General features: G+C 46.0%; 1 protein-coding gene across 8 annotated transcripts in view; it reads right to left on the reverse strand.

Annotated features, from left to right (window-relative positions):
• Window positions 1-1384: 1384 nt before the first annotated feature.
• The window catches only part of CPM (carboxypeptidase M), a 78226-nt gene continuing 61202 nt past the window's right edge, over window positions 1385-18408 (reverse strand). For 3 of the 8 annotated variants that reach the window (XM_053256019.1, XM_053256020.1, XM_053256021.1), the window contains 3 exons: window positions 16934-17086; window positions 3158-3306; window positions 1385-1736 (listed from right to left, as the gene is read on the reverse strand). In XM_053256019.1, the coding sequence (XP_053111994.1) occupies window positions 1503-1736; window positions 3158-3306; window positions 16934-17086 (536 nt within the window). In that variant the 3' untranslated portion in view covers window positions 1385-1502. Of the gene's footprint in view, window positions 1737-3157; window positions 3307-7092; window positions 7247-9186; window positions 9279-12154; window positions 12277-16933; window positions 17087-18408 lie in introns of those variants that run through there. The other 5 variants (XR_008308583.1, XR_008308584.1, XM_053256023.1 and 2 more) reach the window with 5 other exon arrangements.

The raw sequence follows: 18408 nt of genomic DNA on the forward strand, positions 1-18408 counted from the left end.
ATGCCGGTCAAAACAATGGAATTATAATGTAATGCTTACCATAGATGATGAGAAACTTAGTTCTCCCCCCACTCAGCTAGTTAAGGATAAACCAGAATAAATCTTTAGATAAATAAGTTTGTGTTTCCACAAATGATTTTAGTATATGTACACAGCTTCAAACTGGAGCCCAGGTGAGAACAGATGCAGCAGCCTTCCTCCTACTTAATCCCACTCCAAATTTATTCCAGGTTAGTTTAATTAGGATGATTTTATGAATTGTTAGTTAAAATAAATATTGGAGGGAGGATTTTGAAATTGGTTATCAGTGAATTGAAGCTCTTTTTAGATACTGAATTCCTGAGCAAGGAGGCACAAAAGTTTGCAGGCTGTATTTCTAAAGTATTGGCACTGAGGTGTCTCACAGGTGCTGTTGTGGTGGGAAGGCTGTGATAATAATTTAGCTCAATGTACTTATGCAGTGATTTGTAAACATCCAGAAGTAAATAATGACTAAGTTCCATTGAAATTAATGGGACTTAAGTTAGGCATGCCAATCTTGTTTCATTGATTTCAATGGTATTAGTTATGACTAAAGCCACCTAATGTGGAAGTAACTTGCCTAGAGAGCAAGAAGTTGCTGGTTCGAATCCCTGCTGCTATGTTTCCCAGACTATGAGAACACCTATATCAGGCAGCAGTGATACAGGAAGATGCTGAAAGATATCATCTCTGACTGCACGGGAGATAGCAATGGTAAACCCCTCCTGTATTCTACCAAAGACAACCACAGGGCTTTGTGGTCACCAGGAGTCGACACCAACTTGACGGCACAACTTTACCTTTAGTTATGACTAAATTAGTTTAGATGCTATACATTATTTTTATTTGCTTTTCATAGAGAAGAATGGCAGCGATGACCATAAACTGCAATGGGACACAGACACAAGATGGAACACCACTTTTAATACTTGTCATGGGTCTTTCCTTTTTACTCTGTCTATTAAAAGACTTTTGTAGTAGCAATGTTTATATTGCTAATTGCCAATATTATTAGCAAACTCAATGATGGACTAAAGAGCTTTGCAGAGGACCTTGTAATCTCCACCCTGCCCATATAAGAATGCTGCAGTTGCTGAGTTGCCTATGAAACAGGCAAAAAAGAATGTAGCCTATTCCAGACTCTTCAGTGGTAGCTGCTGTCATCATCTTGAAGTTTTATGCATTCAACAGCAGCAGTTGGTTCACAAGACGATCTTGAGTGTCTCAGAAATTTGCATAACTACTGAAAAGTTAGTTGTCCTAATACTCAAATTCTGTAGCATTATTTATACAGCAACATTGGCCCAAATATAATATATAATTTCTTGTTTTACTTTTTCACACAGTGATGCAGATAGGTAACTTTACATGGAAATAGTCAATATTTATTGATTGTCTAGCCAATTTAAGTCATATATTCAGTTATGATGACAGTTTTTGTTCAAGTACTTTCAAAAGCGCACACACAACTTAAGGCTTTATCAGAAATTTACATATAAAATAATTAAAATGAGAGCATTAATAGAGGGTTTCAGTACAGCTGATGTGCTTTTTTGGTTATACTCGGAATAAAGCGGTTTCATAGGGCAAGAAGCAGGTTGTGTTATGGCAGCTACACGAGGGAAAATGAAGTCGTGGATCATGGCACTGAAATTTTCTGTGCCATTTGGTACACGCAGAGTCTGTATCATCGATCTAGAGCCAGGTACTGTTACCTAAAAAGCAATAGGATTGGGAGGGGGGAAGAATCACTTTTACAATATATCAACATGTGGATCCTTTCTTGTTTTAGTTTTATATTTTTTGTTTGTCGCACTGGAGCATCTTTGCACTTGTTAGTAGTGTATCTGAGCTTTGGAGAGGCATGAAACGTCCTGCTCTTGGAGTGGCAGGGTACTGTGCAGTATGTAAGCCAGGGCCTTTTGGGGCTCTTGGGCAGAGGTCTCTCTCTGCTTGCTACCAGGGACTGAACCAGAGATCTTTTATGTGCAAACCCCACCATTGAGCTATGTGGGAAGTTCTCATTTCCCATCTTAATATAGAGCTGATGCAACTCCATACAAGTTTCCAAGAGTTCAGACTGGCTAATGCACTGAGCACTTCCTCAGGCAGCTGAGGAAGCTTTCCCTATAGACATTTGCAACTGAAGCATGCTGCCTGCAGGGCAAAAGGGAAAGGGGCAATGCAATGTTAATTAATTTTTGATTCTTAAGGGTAGTCTTGTTTGGCTTGAACATTTGATGAAGGACTATTTTGGCAAAATTCCTACTTTTGTTCTTTAGAGTTACTTTTAATGAGGAATTGACAGCCTAATTCTGTCAAGCAGATTTAGCAACTGTAGCTCTAGCAGTTCTTGGACATTCTAAGTATCAGCAGAAGTGGGGAGGCATCATGGAAGTGGGGACACATGGATGATGATGTAAATGTGTCTGATCCCCAGCACTAGGGTCTTTTGGTCTGGTCCACGAGACTGTGGAAATAAAGCCCCTCCAGATCTCATTTCAGACACCAGTGGAATTAAGTTCTAGGCTGCAATTCATTTAACAACAAAAATCGCCAATAGGTGACATGGTCAGTAGACGCCTCACATTAACTGGCCTGCTGCTGCACTGCTGAAACGAGTGAGGGTATGAGAGTGAGTGTCTCTTGGACAGTAAGGTTAACTGGGAAGGACAGCAAAGGCCTTTGTTCACATGCTGACCTGGCTCTTACGATATTAAAGTCACTCTTCAGTCAGGTGATATTGCAAAGTCATTCATGATTTTGCCGAGAAGAGGTTTTGATGTTATATTGGCACAGCAGTCTTATCCCATCATAACACAGACTAAGGATCCAAATTGCACAAAGATCTCCAGTCTGTGTTATGATGGGATAAGACTGCTGTACCAAAATAACATCAAAACCTCTTCTCAATTCAAATTGCACAAAGCTCTCCAGCTTCCTGCTTCAGGCAGCAGCTCCCCCAAGAGCCCTCTTTGAAGGACAGGGGCCACTCTGTGGTAGCACCATGTCAGGTGCAAGGCACTGCCAGTGGAAGGAAACGCTTGCCACTCTCTCTGTGCCCCTGCACAGCCTCTCCGGATTCTGGCTATATTTATTGGAACAGCAGTCCATAGGGTTGGACAAGAAGACTTACATTAATTTGGTAGATCCCAGGCAGAAGGAGAAGATAATATTCTCCATTTCTCTTGGTTCTGTAAGGACAGATATGCCTTCTTCCTTTAGCCTCTACTATCGCATTTGTAATTGGTTCTCCATTCTTATCCAAGACACGACCTTTTACACCTACAGAGCAAGGAGAAACATTAAGTGTGTTGGGGGAACAACTTCTGTTGCATTTCAGCTTGCAACTCAAACCCATTTGTTTGCCAGGGGCATAGCAAGGTGGGAGTGGGCCTGGGGATGAGGTTTTAAAATGGGCCCCTCACTGCTGATTAACAAAGGAGATTTCAACCATGCAGTGCGATCCTATGTATGTTTTCTCAGAAATCCTAACAAATTCGGTAAAGTTTGCTTCCAGGTAAGTGTGTGGAGAATTGTAGCCTCAGGCAGCAAATCTAATCACATTTAGCGGGAAGTATATTTCACTGAAACCTAAAGGACTTTGTAATTTTCTGTCATGAAACAAGCTACTTAATAGAACTTTTTTGATGGTTTCTTTTAATTAAAAAAATATTAAAAACCAACAATTTGTCCAATTCACTTCAATTTAAATATACATATTCCTCCCACCCTGCCCTACATATATCTGCTGAATACCGAAGCCCTATGCCAAGTCATTCCAGGTAATCTAAAGTCTGGGGCAGAAAGGGGATTACTTGTTTATGAAGGCAAAGGGCAGATTCTTCCATATGGGGATGGAACAATGGTCTAAAAGGGGACTTCAGTTCCAGGCAATTTTGGAATGTTCTGCCATGAAACAACCCACTTAGGACTTTTTTGTTTAAAAAAATTTAAAAACATATTCCTCAATCTGAATTAAACATTCAAAGTCTTCTCACTCTGCCCTACACCCCAAACCTTATATTAAAGCCCTATGGCAAGCCAATCCCTAAATATCAAAGGAGAGGGGAATAACCACAAAAAGGGAATCACATCCTACCTCCATTACTAAGCCTGAGGAGTCAAAAGCTGGGCAGAGCTGTGGTGGGCAAGGGCAGCCAGCGCTGGCCACTTTGCAGCCTGCCAGCCAGCCAGCACTACAGTTCAAGCTTCAGTGAGGCCTGCACGGAGCCCTCTCTAGAAGCCCCGCCCACCCACCAAACAGCTGAGAGGCGGAGACTGAAGGGACTGCAGCATCTTGCAGGCTGCTTAGCTCGCCTGGCCAGAGCAAGAGGGCTAGCAGGAGAGAGGGCCAGCAGGCAAGGGGGACTGGCTGAGGGACCTGGGGGGGACGGGTCATGTGGGCCTATGGACAATTGTCTCCCCTTGTCCAATAGACCCTATGCCCTTGGTTTTGGCCAAAAAAGAAAAACTAAATGGGTAGGCATTCTTGGTACAAGAGATATCGATCTAGTTACAACTGACCTATTGTTGTTGCCTCATAACCTGAGGCTGCCATGAACACTGGAACACTTGCTAAAGTATTATGTGAACATACTCCAAGAGAAGAAACATTTGGCTGGTTTTTCTATCATTGCTGGGGGAGGAAATTCATCCCCAGCTGTCCAGAGTAGAATGACAGACATGATTCAAATGAAATGGGGGGCCCCTATCCCTCCCTTCCTCTGTAGCATGCCCATGTAGACCCGAAAGTCTCCATTGAGGCAGTCTGAGGAGACAGAAAACTTCTATTCTTCCTTGGAGCTCTAGACTATTCTGTACTGTGGCTTAGGTCTATGGAATTCCATTGTTGGACTCTACAGATGATACAACAAAGAACAGGTGCTTGTATGGTGATCATATAAAGCCCTAAACAGCTTGGGCCCTGGGTATTTAAGAGAACATCTGCTTTGCTATGAACCACACTGCCCATTGAGATCATCTGGAGAGGTTCATCTACAGTTGCCACCAGCTCATCTGACAGCTACTCGGCGACGAGCCTTCTCCATTGCTGCCCTGAGGCTTTGGAACACACTTCCTGCTGAAATAAGAGCCCACCCATCTCTTACAACTTTTTAAAAGGCAGTCAAGATGCAGTTGTTCACCCAGGTTTTTAATTAGATATTGTTTTAATTGTGTTTTAATAGTTTTAAGATTTTAAATTTTAATTGTTGAAATGTTTTAATCTTTTTATTGGTTGTTTTAATTGTTTTGTTGTAAACTGCCCAGAGAACTTGCGTTTTGGGCAGTATAAAAATGTGTTAAATTTAAAAAATAAATAAATAAATGCTGTGTACAGAATACACAAAGAGAAATTTTCTCCCTCTCATAATTCCACAACTCAGTGCCATACAATGAACATGACTAGCAAAAGTTTCAGGACAGACAAAAGTATTTTTTTGCACAATGCATAATTACCTAATTCCATACACTAAATATGCATTGTGCAAAGAAGTACTTTTGTCTATACTAAATCTCTTGCCAGTCATTTTCATTGTATGATCTTGAGATCTGCCACAAGATACAATGATATACAAGTGTATAGCTGTCTACCAGTAGTTAATAGGAATGATGGCTACATGGACATTCCAGGCTCACAGGCAATATGCCACTGGCTGTTGCTGGGGATGAGAGGACTATTGCCTTTCTTTCCTGTTTGTGTGCCTCTCAGAGGCAACTGGTTTACTTATTTATTTAGTATATTTTCATCCCCCCACCCCACCCTTCATCCAAAGACCCCAGGGCAGTTAACAAGATAAAAACAGTAATAAAACTTCAATAAAAACTGCTAAAAGAAAGAAACACAGCTATGTTAAAAAGAGAGTCAAGGGCCAGTCACTGGCCAAAAGGGGCTCCCTTCAGATTCCTCCAAAAAGCTGGGAGAGGGGGAGCCATGAGAATCTCAGTGATGAGCGAGTTGCACAGCCGGGGGCAGTCACTGCGGAGGTCCTGTCCTGCATACTTGACAAACGCGCTTCAGTAAGTGTCGATACATGGAACAGAGCCCTTCCAGCCCTTCAAGTTAGGTGGGCTGATTCAGTTGGGAACAGGCGGTCCCTAAGGAACCTGGGGCTCAAGTCATGGTTGGCCACTGTGAAGCAGGATGCTGGACTTGATGGACCTTTGGTCTGTTCTAATAGGGCTGCTTGATTTTTTAATGACACCTTGGCTCCCATAGCTGTACAACAAGACGCTGCTCCAAGTGAAAGGTGCACTCACTGATTCCAAGCCATTCTACACCTTGCCAGCACTATTTGTAAAGGATGGGTTGCTCTGTGGCTACCAAGAAGTAAGTAAATCCTTTATTATGGTCTTTGACCAGATGTAATATAACATAGTGGTAATATAACGCCAGTTGTGATATAGCAGTAGGGAATATAAATAATATATATGTAATGGCAGTGTAACAATAGGAAATATAAATCATGTATATGTAATGGCAATATAACAATAACCAACTTACATTTCAAAAATGATAGAATAAAATATAAACAATTGTAATAGATTGTGCATAGAGACCAATTAAATTCAGTAGTTTAGTATTAGTCAGTTTACCCAATTATAGATTGGACAAATTTGTTAATTCAAGATGCTAGCCATAGTGCAACATTTTGTCACTGAATGTACCTGAAGCGTTTCCAGGTGCCAAAACGTTCTGAGCTGCCCCAGCCGAATCGCTTTAGCTGTGGACAAGCAGGCTCCTTAAAATGAGGAAGGCAGGTCTTACCTGTCCCTCCATTGCAGCTCCACTGCTTGCTCACCCCACCCACACCCTCACACCCCACCCCAGAGTGGCACTGTTTGTATGAAGCAGCCGGGCTCTCTGTTTGCTGGCTGCATTTGCTTGGGAACAGGAAGTTCCCTGTTCCCGGCAGGAAATGGCGTCTGAGCATATGCAGACGCCATCTTGAGCGCTCAGTGTTGCTGACCATTCACGATGGCGTCCGCGCATGCTCAGACACCATTTCCTGTTGGGAACAGGGAACTTCCTGTTCCTAAGCAAATGCAGCCGGCAAACAGAGAGCCCGGCTGCTTCATACAAACAGCGCCGCTCTGAGGCAGCAGAACTGCAACGGAGGGCAGGAAAGATCTGTCTTCTTTCTTTTAAAGTGCCTGCTCTCCACTGCCTCTGGATGTGCATGAAACGCTTTGTGCACATCCCTAGTTATCACTGGTTGCTTATCTGTTAATAAAAAAGACACATTTTCACAAATTCTTCTGAATGACCTGGCAACTGTGAAAGAAACTGATTAATTCTCTTGTTGCAAAGTTGGTTATAGAAATTGCAGTATAACAAAACATGTCCTACTGTCTCTACCCTTCCTGCACCCCAGGGGCAGCAATGAATAACGTGTCATTGCTTGGCCCTTTATTAAACCTGACCTCCGGAAGGGCCGATGCAAGCGCATTAGATCTGGCCATAGAGAACAATCTTCAGTGTATAGGTACTTCTAGTATAAAGAAGGAATCAGATGGGCACAAACAGGGAGCCAATCTCCATGACTTAATCTGTTCAGAGACTAGCCCAAGAGCTTGTTGAGGTGCTAGATTTAATATATGCTGTTTCTCCATATTTTCGGCCCCTTCATAGCCCACAGCCATCAAGATTTCAGGTGAAAGCCCATAAGTTAAGAGCTTTTCCATCAAGGATCATTTCCATGATGACTGAGGACTGTCGACCAGTGTTAGAGGGGCCAGTCCTTTGGGGGAGGTGGGGATAATTTTCAGCCAGTAACAAAGGCCAAGAGCCCAGGCATAATATTCCACTGTCTGCAAACCTGACTCCAAACACAGGGCTGTACTGGGAACACACATGGCTACCTGCAAAACTGATCTCAAAATTTTTGATTGGATAGTTCTTTGGCCTTAAAAAGCTTGATGGCCACAGGAACATACTATCCTCCTCTGGTACACAAGTATTTCAGAATAGCAGCCATACTTCTTTGAGCAGAGTGAGCCACATATTCAACCTGGGCCGTCCTTCCCCCAGAAGTGTGAAAAACCATGTCCAGGTATTAAATACATTCAACCTGTTCAATATTGTTACCAAAGAGACTCCACTTCAAAATCGACAGTCTTTTAGCAAAGACCAGGATCTTGGTTTTCTGATAGTTAATCGTTAGGTGATTGTCCACACAGTAGTGAGCAAGAGCCTTTAACGCTCTCTTTAGCCTAACTGAAGTCTGTGATAAAATCACCGCATTGGTGGCATAGAGAAGATTTGGTACATGGCTGTCTGTCAATCTTGGAGGGTGAAATTCTGATTGGTCTATATACTCATTTAAGGAATTAATATACAGATTGGGTGCAAGTAAACCTCCTTGCCTAACTCCATTACGTATAGGAACAGAACCAGTTAAGTGGTCATTTGGGTTGCAATAGACTAGCAAATGTGTATTATCATACAGCTTCCTGATGAGAAGAAGCAATTGCTTATCAGTTGAGGAGGCCACTAACTTCCTCCATAAAATGACTCTGGAAATGAGGTCAAATGCAAATTTAAAATCTACAAAGGCTGAATATAGAAAGGTTTTGGGCTTGCTAGTATATTTCTCCACCATGTGCTTTAAAAGCCCATGGTCCATAGTGGAGCGGCCAGCTCTAAAACCAGCCTGTTCTTCCACTAGAATGTTGTTCTACCCAATCTTGGAGCTTCATACATAAATGCCTAGCATAGAGATTATGCTCAGGAGGCTAATTGGATGATAATTGGAAGGGCCGCTTTCCTTACCTTTTAAAAAATAAATGGTACAATAATGGCCAAACCCCAATCACTAGGAATCTGTGCGGTTTGGTCTATATAAGTAAAAAGGGAAGCTAAAGAGGTGTCCACCAATCATTAATAATTTTAATTAATTTGACAGGGATGTAGTCACATCATGGGACTTTGCCAGCTTTCAGTTGTGTTATCAACTTACTAACCTCATCCACTCCCACAGACCAGTCCAGAAGAGAGTCACTACTAAAACCTAATTGTGTAGGATTTTCATCCTGATTCACGTATAGTGCTCTAAAATAAGCTTCCCAATCCTCAACCAGGCTAATGCAATCTAACTGGGACATATTATCCCCAGGACAGTCTGTTGTACTTTGCCAAAAGGAGGCCATATCATTATTTCTTACTGAAAGTATCAATGTTTCCACATCTCTAACATAGCTTCTCTCTTTTTATTCTTAAGCAAGGTTTTATTTTGCTTTTTCTTTGCCAATATCACCTGTGAAGAAATTAACGTTGAGTTAGCCTTGTACAGTTTATAGCATAAGTGCTTTCTTGGCGTTAATACATTCGTGATCAAACCATCTCTTAGATTTAGGTTGGAGACTTTGATTACTATTAACATGTTTTACTAGCAAAGCAACTTCTGAGTACAGTTATCAATAATTGAGTCTTCCAGAGCTGGGTGCAATATTGAGGCATACAAGGACTGGAAAACATCTGATTTAAGCAGTTCAGAAATGGAGTTATTCAACTGGTTTGTCCATCTGATCCTAGGAGCTCTACAATCTGTTCTAACAGGGCTGCCTGATTTCTTATGGCTCCCATAACTGTGCAGCAAGCCACCGATCCAAGTAAGAGGAGCACTTGCTGCTTCCGAGACACTCTACACCCTGCCAGCACTATTTGTGAAGGAAGGGCTGCTCTGTGGCTACTAAGGAGTGTATCATTGCACTTGCAATGCAACGTGCATTGAGAATGATTGGAGTTGCATCACACATGCACAGTGATGCACTCCTTAGTAGCCATGGAGCAGCCCCTGTTTTTGCAAACAGCTACGGGGGTGTAGAGAGGCTCAGAAGCAGTGTGCGCATCTCTCACTTGGATTGGCAGCTCACTGTGCAGTATGTGGGCCAATGAAATGGAAGAGTCCTCATGAGGAAGCATGCGTCTGCCTAATGGTTGCAAACATGGCCTTTAATGGTTGTCCTACAGTTCTAGATTGAACGTAAAACGGATTGAATTAAAAATTGAGCTTTTTTTTTTTTTTAAGAGAGAGGCTGGGGGGTAACAATACCAATCCAAAGCATAATTTAGATAAATTCAAGAAACTTATTTTTATGGGAGGGAGAATTAACCCTATTCTGATCAACACTGTTGGGCAGAACAGATGCATTATGAGAACACTGCACTACTCTCCATGCTGTTTTAACAGATTCTGCCAATTGAAAGCCACAAGAGGGCAGTGTTTCACTACGATGTATGCACATACAGCTCCTGGTCCTGGAGAAAATGTTGCTAGCAGATTGTACTCTTCTCTAGAGACAACCACCTTCTTGAAGACAGACAGTGGGGTTATTCTGGCAAAAACTGAATGTTGGCGCAGGCCACCAGTTGTGCTTCTTACAGTTCTTAATCCATTAAACATGAATAAGAGTCCGAAAGGCCAAAACTACAAGGAGCTTGGAATAGGGGTGGTAGATTTTTAGAGGACCAACAGCAGGGAAAAATTTAAGTAACTAGCTTGACTGGGCACACAGCATCTGCGCCTCTAGTTCTTGGCCCCTTGTTCTCAGCCCTCCTGCCTCCAAAGTTTTTTTCTCTGGCCAGCCGCCTGGCCAACCACTTTTTCCCGCGAGCCGCCTCCCCACCCCCACCTCTTTCTTCCTCCGCTGTCTGCCACTGCTTTCTTCACCCCATCTCCCACCACTTTCCCGGCACTACTTTCTTCACACACGCACCCCGCCACTTTCTTTATCCCACAGCTGCCGCTTTCTCCCCCCCCCACTTTCCCCTGTGCTGCTTTCTTCACACACCCCACCACCTTCTCACTTTCCCTGGTGCCTCTCTCTCGCCCATCCATCCATCCATCCATCCATCCATTTCTGTCCATTCACTCCCCCCTTCCCGCAGCTCGCACACAAACTGTCACGAGCAGGGGCGTAACGATAGGGGGGGCAGGCAGGGCACGTGCCCTGGGCGCCACCTTGGTGGGTCATGTGGGGGGGGCGCCAAAAAGTGCCACGACCCCCCCCGGATCGCACGGCAGCGGTGGGCGGCGGCGGATCGTCATCGTGTGCCCCATGGCTTGTGGCGGCGTGGGAGTGAGCGTGGCGGTGGCGGGTGGCGGCGGGAGTGAGCGTGGCAGTGGCGGGTGGCGGCGGATCGCCGAGTGCAGCAGAGCTGCACAGTTGGGAAGCAATGCTGGGCCAGACGGCAGGCCTCGGCATCGCTCTGCTGCACTTGGCGATCCGCCGCCGCCCGCCACCGCCGCGCTCACTCCCACGCCGCCACAAGCCATGAGGGGCACACGATGACGATCCGCCGCCGCCCGCCACCACCGCGCTCACTCCCACGCCGCCACAAGCCATGAGGGGCACACAATGATGATCCGCCGCCGCCCACCACCACGCGATCCGCCACCGCCCACCACCACCGCTCACTCCTACGCCGCCACAAGCCATGAGGGGCACACGATGATGATCCGCCGTCGCCCGCCACCGTCACGCGATCTGCCGCCGCCCGCCACCGCCGCGCTCACTCCGGGCGCAGGTATGTGGTGGGGCGGGGGGTGGGCGCAATTTCAGGGGCAGAGCTTGCCCTGGGCACCGTTTTCCCCAGCTACGCCTCTGGTCATGAGAGCTGCCACGTATGGGATTAGCGACAGGTACTTTTAAGATAAATATATAGATTCCTTTCTACTCCCTTGTTCCACTCCTGATTGCAGTTTCTAGTAGCTGCTTTTTAAAAATGCCAGAGGAAGGTTACATGGAACTTTATATAACATCTGGTGTGGCCCCAGGTTCCTCTGCATTTGGATAGGGATATTACTGTTAGTTTACTTTCACAACTTAGGCTGAAAAACTGTGACCTGTCCAAGGCCACTTCTTAAGTTTCGTGCCATCACAGAAAACAACATTTTTGAAAACTCAACGGGACTGAGTACATGTGAACGTGCTTCTCCAGGTGACCACTATTCAGAATGCAGCAGCCAGGTTGGACTCTGGGTCAACTAGGAGAGACCATATTACTCCTGTGTTGAAAGAACTACACTGGCTGCTTATACGTTTCCAGGCAAAATACAAGGTGCTGGTTATTACCTATAAAGCCCTAAAAAGCTTAGGCCCTGGGTATTTAAGAGAACATTTTCCTCACCATGAGCTCCACCATCTTTTAAGATCATCTGGAGAGGTTCATCTGCGGTTGCCGCCAACTCGTCTGGCGGCTACTCGGGAACGGGCCTTCTCCATTGCTGCCCCTGGACTTTAGCATGCTCCCTGTTGAAATAAGAGTCTCCCCATCTCTGGCAACTTTTAAAAAGGCACTGAAGACACATTTATTAACCCAGGCTTTTAATAAGATTTATGGTTTTAAATTTATAAAGTTGGTTTTAAATGATTTTAATGCTAATGATTTTAATGGTTAGATATTTTAATTAATATAGTTTTGATTTTGTTTTGGTTTTGATGTAAACCTCCCTGAGCCATTTTTGGAAGGGCGGTATATAAATAAAATAAAATAATGTGGATATCTCACATTTATTTTGCTGTATGCTCATCAAACATAGAAACAGATGTGTGGTTTTTTTGTTTTTTTTTTAAATACAAGGATATTAGCATTGTGGTCAATCTTTTAAGTACACATTAAAATGTTGTCTTCGGGAATTTATAGAAATCCGCTGCCAAGTAAATGGCTAACACATGACGCAGCAAGCGGCACTTCCAAGACAGATGTGAGCTTGCTGCTTGCATGACATTTTCCAGACTGTGGTCACCCCTAGCGCAGGTGGGGAAGGCTCCATGCTAATGACACTGTGCAGCAGAGCAGCTACACCCGACTCCCTCTGGGAATGCTGGGAGTCAAATGCAGCTGCTTTGATGCACAGTGTCATCTGCAAATTTGGCCACTTGGAAGTTAGGGTAAGCAGCGAAATGGCCAGATGTGCAGATGACACTAAACTATTGTGGGTCATGAAATCCAAGACAGATTTTGAGAAGCTCTAAAAGGATCTCTCCAAAATGGGTGAATGGGCAACAAAATGACAAGTGCACTTCAATACAAGCAAGTGTAAAGTGAAGCATATTGGGGCAAAAAACCCCAGCTTCACATATACACTGATGGGGGTCTGAGCTGTCAGTGACTGACCAGGAGAAAGATCTTGGGGTCCTGGTGAACAACTCATTGAAAGTGTCGACTCAGTGTGTGGAAACTGAAAAAGGCCAATTCCATGCTAGGGAATCATTAGGAAGGGGATTTAAAATAAAAATGCTAATATTATAATGCCCTTGTACAAAACTATGGTGTGGCCACATTTGGAGTACTGTGTACAGCTTTGGTCACATAAGGAGGACATTGTAGAACTGGGAAAGGTGCAGAAAAGGGTGACCAAGATGATCAGGAGCAGCCTCCTTTTGAGGGAAGGCTACAGCACCTGGGGCTTTGTAGTTTGGAAAAGAGGCGACTATTGGGAGACATGATAGAGATGTATAAAATTATGCATGGAGTAGAGAGAGTGGACAGACACACACACCACCCCCCGCGACCAGCCGTCTCTCTCACAAGACTAGAAGCAGGGGTCATCACATGAAACTGAAGGTTGGGAAATTTAGGACCAACAGAAGGAAGTACTTTTTCACACAGCACATAATTAATCTACGGAATTCTCTGCCACAGGATGTGGTGATGGCTACTATCTTGGATGGCTTTAAAAGGGGTTTGTACAAATTCCTGGAGAACAGGTCTATCAATGACTACTAGTCTGGGGGCTATAGGTCACCTCCAGCAGCAGAGACAGGATACCCCTAAATACCAGTTGCAGGGGAGCAACAGCAAAAGAGAGGGCATGTTCTCACCTCTTGCCTGTGGGCTTCTCAGAGGCATCTGGTGGGCCACTGTGTAAAAGAGAATGCTGGATTAGATGGGCCTTAAGCCTGATCCAGCAGGGCTGTTCTTATGAGCCTTCCTGTTTTTATGAACCTCCCTCACCTGCGCTTGGGGCGGCAACAAGCTAGTATGTGCCAACAACCAGCAAGCCTGCTTCTGCACGTTTCTCTGTGCAATATGTAAGCCTACATTTTTAAAAGGTGACTGAATGGTATCACATATTTGGGAGGGGAAAACTCCACCTCAGCACAGATAAAAAAATCTTACAACGAACAAGGCATTATAATGCAAATAAGATGTTTCTGCTGCAATCCTTGGCTTGTGTTCAGAGTATCTTTTTTGAAGCAGATCTGTTGTCACCTTCATTTGTTTTCTTTTTTAAACTTTTCAAGAGATGAAACTACCAAAGGTGGAATTTTAATCTAAATATCTCATGAGTCAATGGAAATCCCAAAAATAAAGAGAAACTTTGTGTCTAAATGCTCCAGGCCAATGTATAAGATGTATAAAACAGCAGATGTATAAAACAACCCCAAGTGCATTTGATTAGTACTACTACTACTGTCTATATACCACTTTTTAACAAACGTTCTCAAAGCGGTCTATATAGAAACAAAAGAACAAACAAGGGTGGTTCCCTGTCCCGAAAGGACTCTCAGTCTAAAAAGAATAAAAATGCAGACACCAGCAACAGCCACAGGAAGTTTACTGTGCTGGTGATAGATAGGGCCAGTTGCTCCCCCGCTGCTTAATACAAGAGATCCACCACTTTAAAAGGTGACTCTTTGCTCAGTGAGCAGTATTGTTTGGCTCTGTCTGTAGACAATGTGCCTGCTGATTAAGATGATGTTCTGTTCTTAGTAAATATATATTTGTAGTCACCTATGTTGGGAAGCAGCGATATAGGAAGGTGCTGGAAGTGCATGCTCACTTCAGTGACAACGGCAAAGGCATCATTTCATACTGCGCGGGAGGAAGGAAATGGTAAATCCCTCCTGTATTCTACCAAGAAAACCACATGGCTCTGTGGTCACCAGGAGTCAACACCGAGTCGACGGCACAACCATTCCTTTCTTTTTTTTCCTGTTGACCGAGGAAGGAGTAGAGCCACAGCAGTTGCTCTAGTCAGGCCCGTCCTTAGGGCGGGACGTAGTGATGTGCATGGTCCGGAGCAGTCCGGACCAGCACCAAAGGGGAGCCTATATTTTAGGGCGGGGAGGGCTTGTGTACCCCTCCTGCGCCTCTTTGCCCCCGCCAGTGGCCGTAATTTACTGTAAAATTGGGGCGCTGGAAACCAGCCGCCCCAGCCGCCGCCGCTTCCGCCGCCCCCCCCCCCCGCGAGCAAATTAGAGGGGAAAAAGGCTACTGCCTACAAGGAAGGGCTACTGCCGCCCTGCCGCCGCCACCCACCACCCCCCCACGAGTGCTCACCAAGTTAGAAGACTTTAGAGAGGAGCTCGCGAACAGAGCTCCTCTCTTATCGAAGCCTCCGGCCCAACTGGGGCCTTGGGCGCGTGCGCACGCGCGCTAGAGCTCTTCTTCCACTAGAGCTTTTGCCGGAGGCCCGGTCTACCCGGCTTCCTCCCGGCGGGTAGACCGGGCCTCCGGCAAAAGCTCTAGTGGAAGAAGAGCTCTAGCGCGCGTGCGCACGCGCCCAAGGCCCCAGTTGGGCCGGAGGCTTCGATAAGAGAGGAGCTCTGTTCGCGAGCTCCTCTCTAAAGTCTTCTAACTTGGTGAGCACTCGTGGGGGGGTGGCGGGTGGCAGCGGCAGGGCGGCAGTAGCCCTTCCTTGTAGGCAGTAGCCTTTTTCCCCTCTAATTTGCTCGCGGGGGGGGGGGGGCGCGGCGGAAGCGGCGGCGGCTAGGGCGGCTGGTTTCCAGCGCCCCAATTTTACAGTAAATTACGGCCACTGGCGGGGGCAAAGAGGCGCGGGGGGGTAAACAAGCCCTCCCCGCCCTTAAAGCAATACCCCCCCACCCGGACCGGACCAACCAGGGCAGAACCGGTCCGGCAGTTCGGCCATTCTATAGAATGGCCACCGGACCGGTTCGGACACACACCTAGCGCCGGGACGACTGGTGCAATCGCCCTGGGCCCTGTGTTTGGAGGGGCCCTGCGATGGCGCTGCCGCAGTACTGGCACAAGCCGTGAGCAGCCTGCCTCGCCACTTGCTCGGCTCCAGCCTCCCACTGGCCGCTCCCACTGCCATCCAGGAGGCAGCAAGTGGAGAGCAGCCTGCTCTACTTGGTGAGGCTGCCCCTGCCCGCATGCGCACCTCAGCTCTGGCAGTGGAGGCAGCGGTGTTGGCCAGCGAGTGTTGAGCAGCCTGCTCTGCTCGGCGAAGCTGCCTGTGCACCCACCTCAGCTTCCAGTGGCCGGCCCGACCGTCATGTGTGCTGGGGCAGGGGGAGGGCGGGGTAAGTGACGGTGGCCGAGGCAGCAAGGCCCCACCCCAGCACATGCTGATCCACCCCCAGTCCCGCACCCCCCTAGGGACGGCCCTGGCTGTAGTCCCTGGTCAGTGGGCCGACTGACCACCTTCTCCAACTACTGCTGAGCTCCTACCTCCACCTTTCACTACTGGGCTCTGCCAATTTTCATATTTCAATCACTGGGTTGTTTCAATCTCCGAGATGAGCTGCAATATCTCAAACTGATTTTCAACCACATTGTCCCAACGATTCTCCCTAACTGGAGCTCAAAAGAGCCTGCTTGCAGATCTACTGGCATCTGGTTTAACAAGAAACCACTAATTCTCTGGTTACGGTGGGAAGCTCTTATAGCAGGGTGGCCAGTCTGAGGCTCTCTAGCTGTTGGACTACAACCCCCATCACCCCCAGTCACAATTTCCTGCAGCTAGGGATGGTGGGAGTTGTAGTTCAACACTTTATTGTAGCTTGACAACAGCTGGAGAGCCTCAGACTGGCCACCTCTTTATTAGAGGCATAATAATCAAAGACTCTCATCATTATTATCATTACAGCAATTGATTACACAAGCTTTCTCAGAACAAGATCTATTATGAAATGAAATTCAGCAAAATAAACTTACCTAGGTGGACTTGTTTAATGTATTCAATCAAAGCCCGTTTATTGTCATTCCAGAAGGACAGTAGCTCCCCTTGTGGTGGATATTTACAACATGATAGTTCCAATGTAATTTCAAAACACTGTCCCCAGACGTAGTTAAAATCCTGCATCCCACCTAAAGTAAATTGCTTAATTATATAGCTGAAGTATTAAGAAAGAAGCAAAAATTGTTTAGAATTCTCCTAGACTCCATGTCCAGCTGCCTCACCCATCTTGGGCCCCATATCTCCTGATGCTGGCTTGACTGATGGGTAAGCACTTGCATGGCAGGCATGGAGCAATCTTCCAGGCACCATCACTGGGTTTTACTAGTGCCACTTAGGGCTACCTACCATCTTGTTCTGCTGCTGCTACCAGCTCTTTTCTCTTGTTGCTGTTTGACTGGCCGAGTGTTAAAGTGGCTGCATCACATAGGAACATAGGAAGCTGCCATATACTGAGTCAGGCCCTTGGTCTATCTAGCTCAGTATTGTCTTCACAGACTGGCAGCAGCTTCTCCAAGGTTGCAGGCAGGAATCTCTCTCAGCCCTATCTTGGAGATGCCAGGGAGGGAATTTGAAACCTTCTGCTCTTCCCAGAGTGGCTCCATCCCCTGAGGGGAATATCTTACAGTGCTCACACTTCTAGTCTGCCTTTCATATGCAACCAGGGCAGACCCTGCTTAGCTAAGAGGACAAGTCATGCTTGCTACCATAAGACCAGCTCTCTTTTCCTAGACCAGCTCTCCTCTTCTGATCACGTGCCTGGTGGTGGCTACTGCCATGCATGAACAGGTTTTTTTAAAAATTGTGTCCTATGTTCAAACTAAGAATTGTATGCAAAGAATGCTTCTGGACATATTTCTGGACGGCAAAGAGCACTAACAGAGGCAAGGGGGATCAGCAAAAATCACTCTGCCTTTGCCCCATGAGTGCTCTGCAGCTCAACAAAATGTTGACTGAGCTCAGAACAGCCTTGCTGATCACGGACAGAGCTTCCTTAGAGCAGCAGACAGCTGTGCAACATGTGGGCCCCTGTGTACAACACCTTGAGTTCATTTCAATGATGCATGAGATTTAGAGTTCTGTTGAAACAAACATAAGAGTTGCATGGGTATGCATCTCTAATACATGCTCGTGCCTTTATTCTTGTAGAACCAGGGGCGTAGCTATAATTGAACGAAAGGGTTCAAAGAACATGGGCCCCCAGCTCCTGAGGGCCCTCCAGATCCATCCCTTCCTATTTTCTCCATTGTCTCCCTCAATCTGAGGGGCCGCCAGAGAGAGGGATGAGCACGGGCCCCCTCTTCCCTACCTACGCCCCTGTGTAGAACTGCTGCGGAGAAGGTGAGAGGCAGCATGAGCAAAGTCAGAAAAAGAATGATTAGGGAATCGGCTTGTGAACCTTGTGAGCTAGTAGTTGGGTGTTTGCAGCTGCAGCCGCTAAACAGGCTTCACC

Source organism: Hemicordylus capensis, chromosome 5 (assembly GCF_027244095.1).
Source record: "Hemicordylus capensis ecotype Gifberg chromosome 5, rHemCap1.1.pri, whole genome shotgun sequence".
NCBI classification, from domain to species: domain Eukaryota; kingdom Metazoa; phylum Chordata; class Lepidosauria; order Squamata; family Cordylidae; genus Hemicordylus; species Hemicordylus capensis.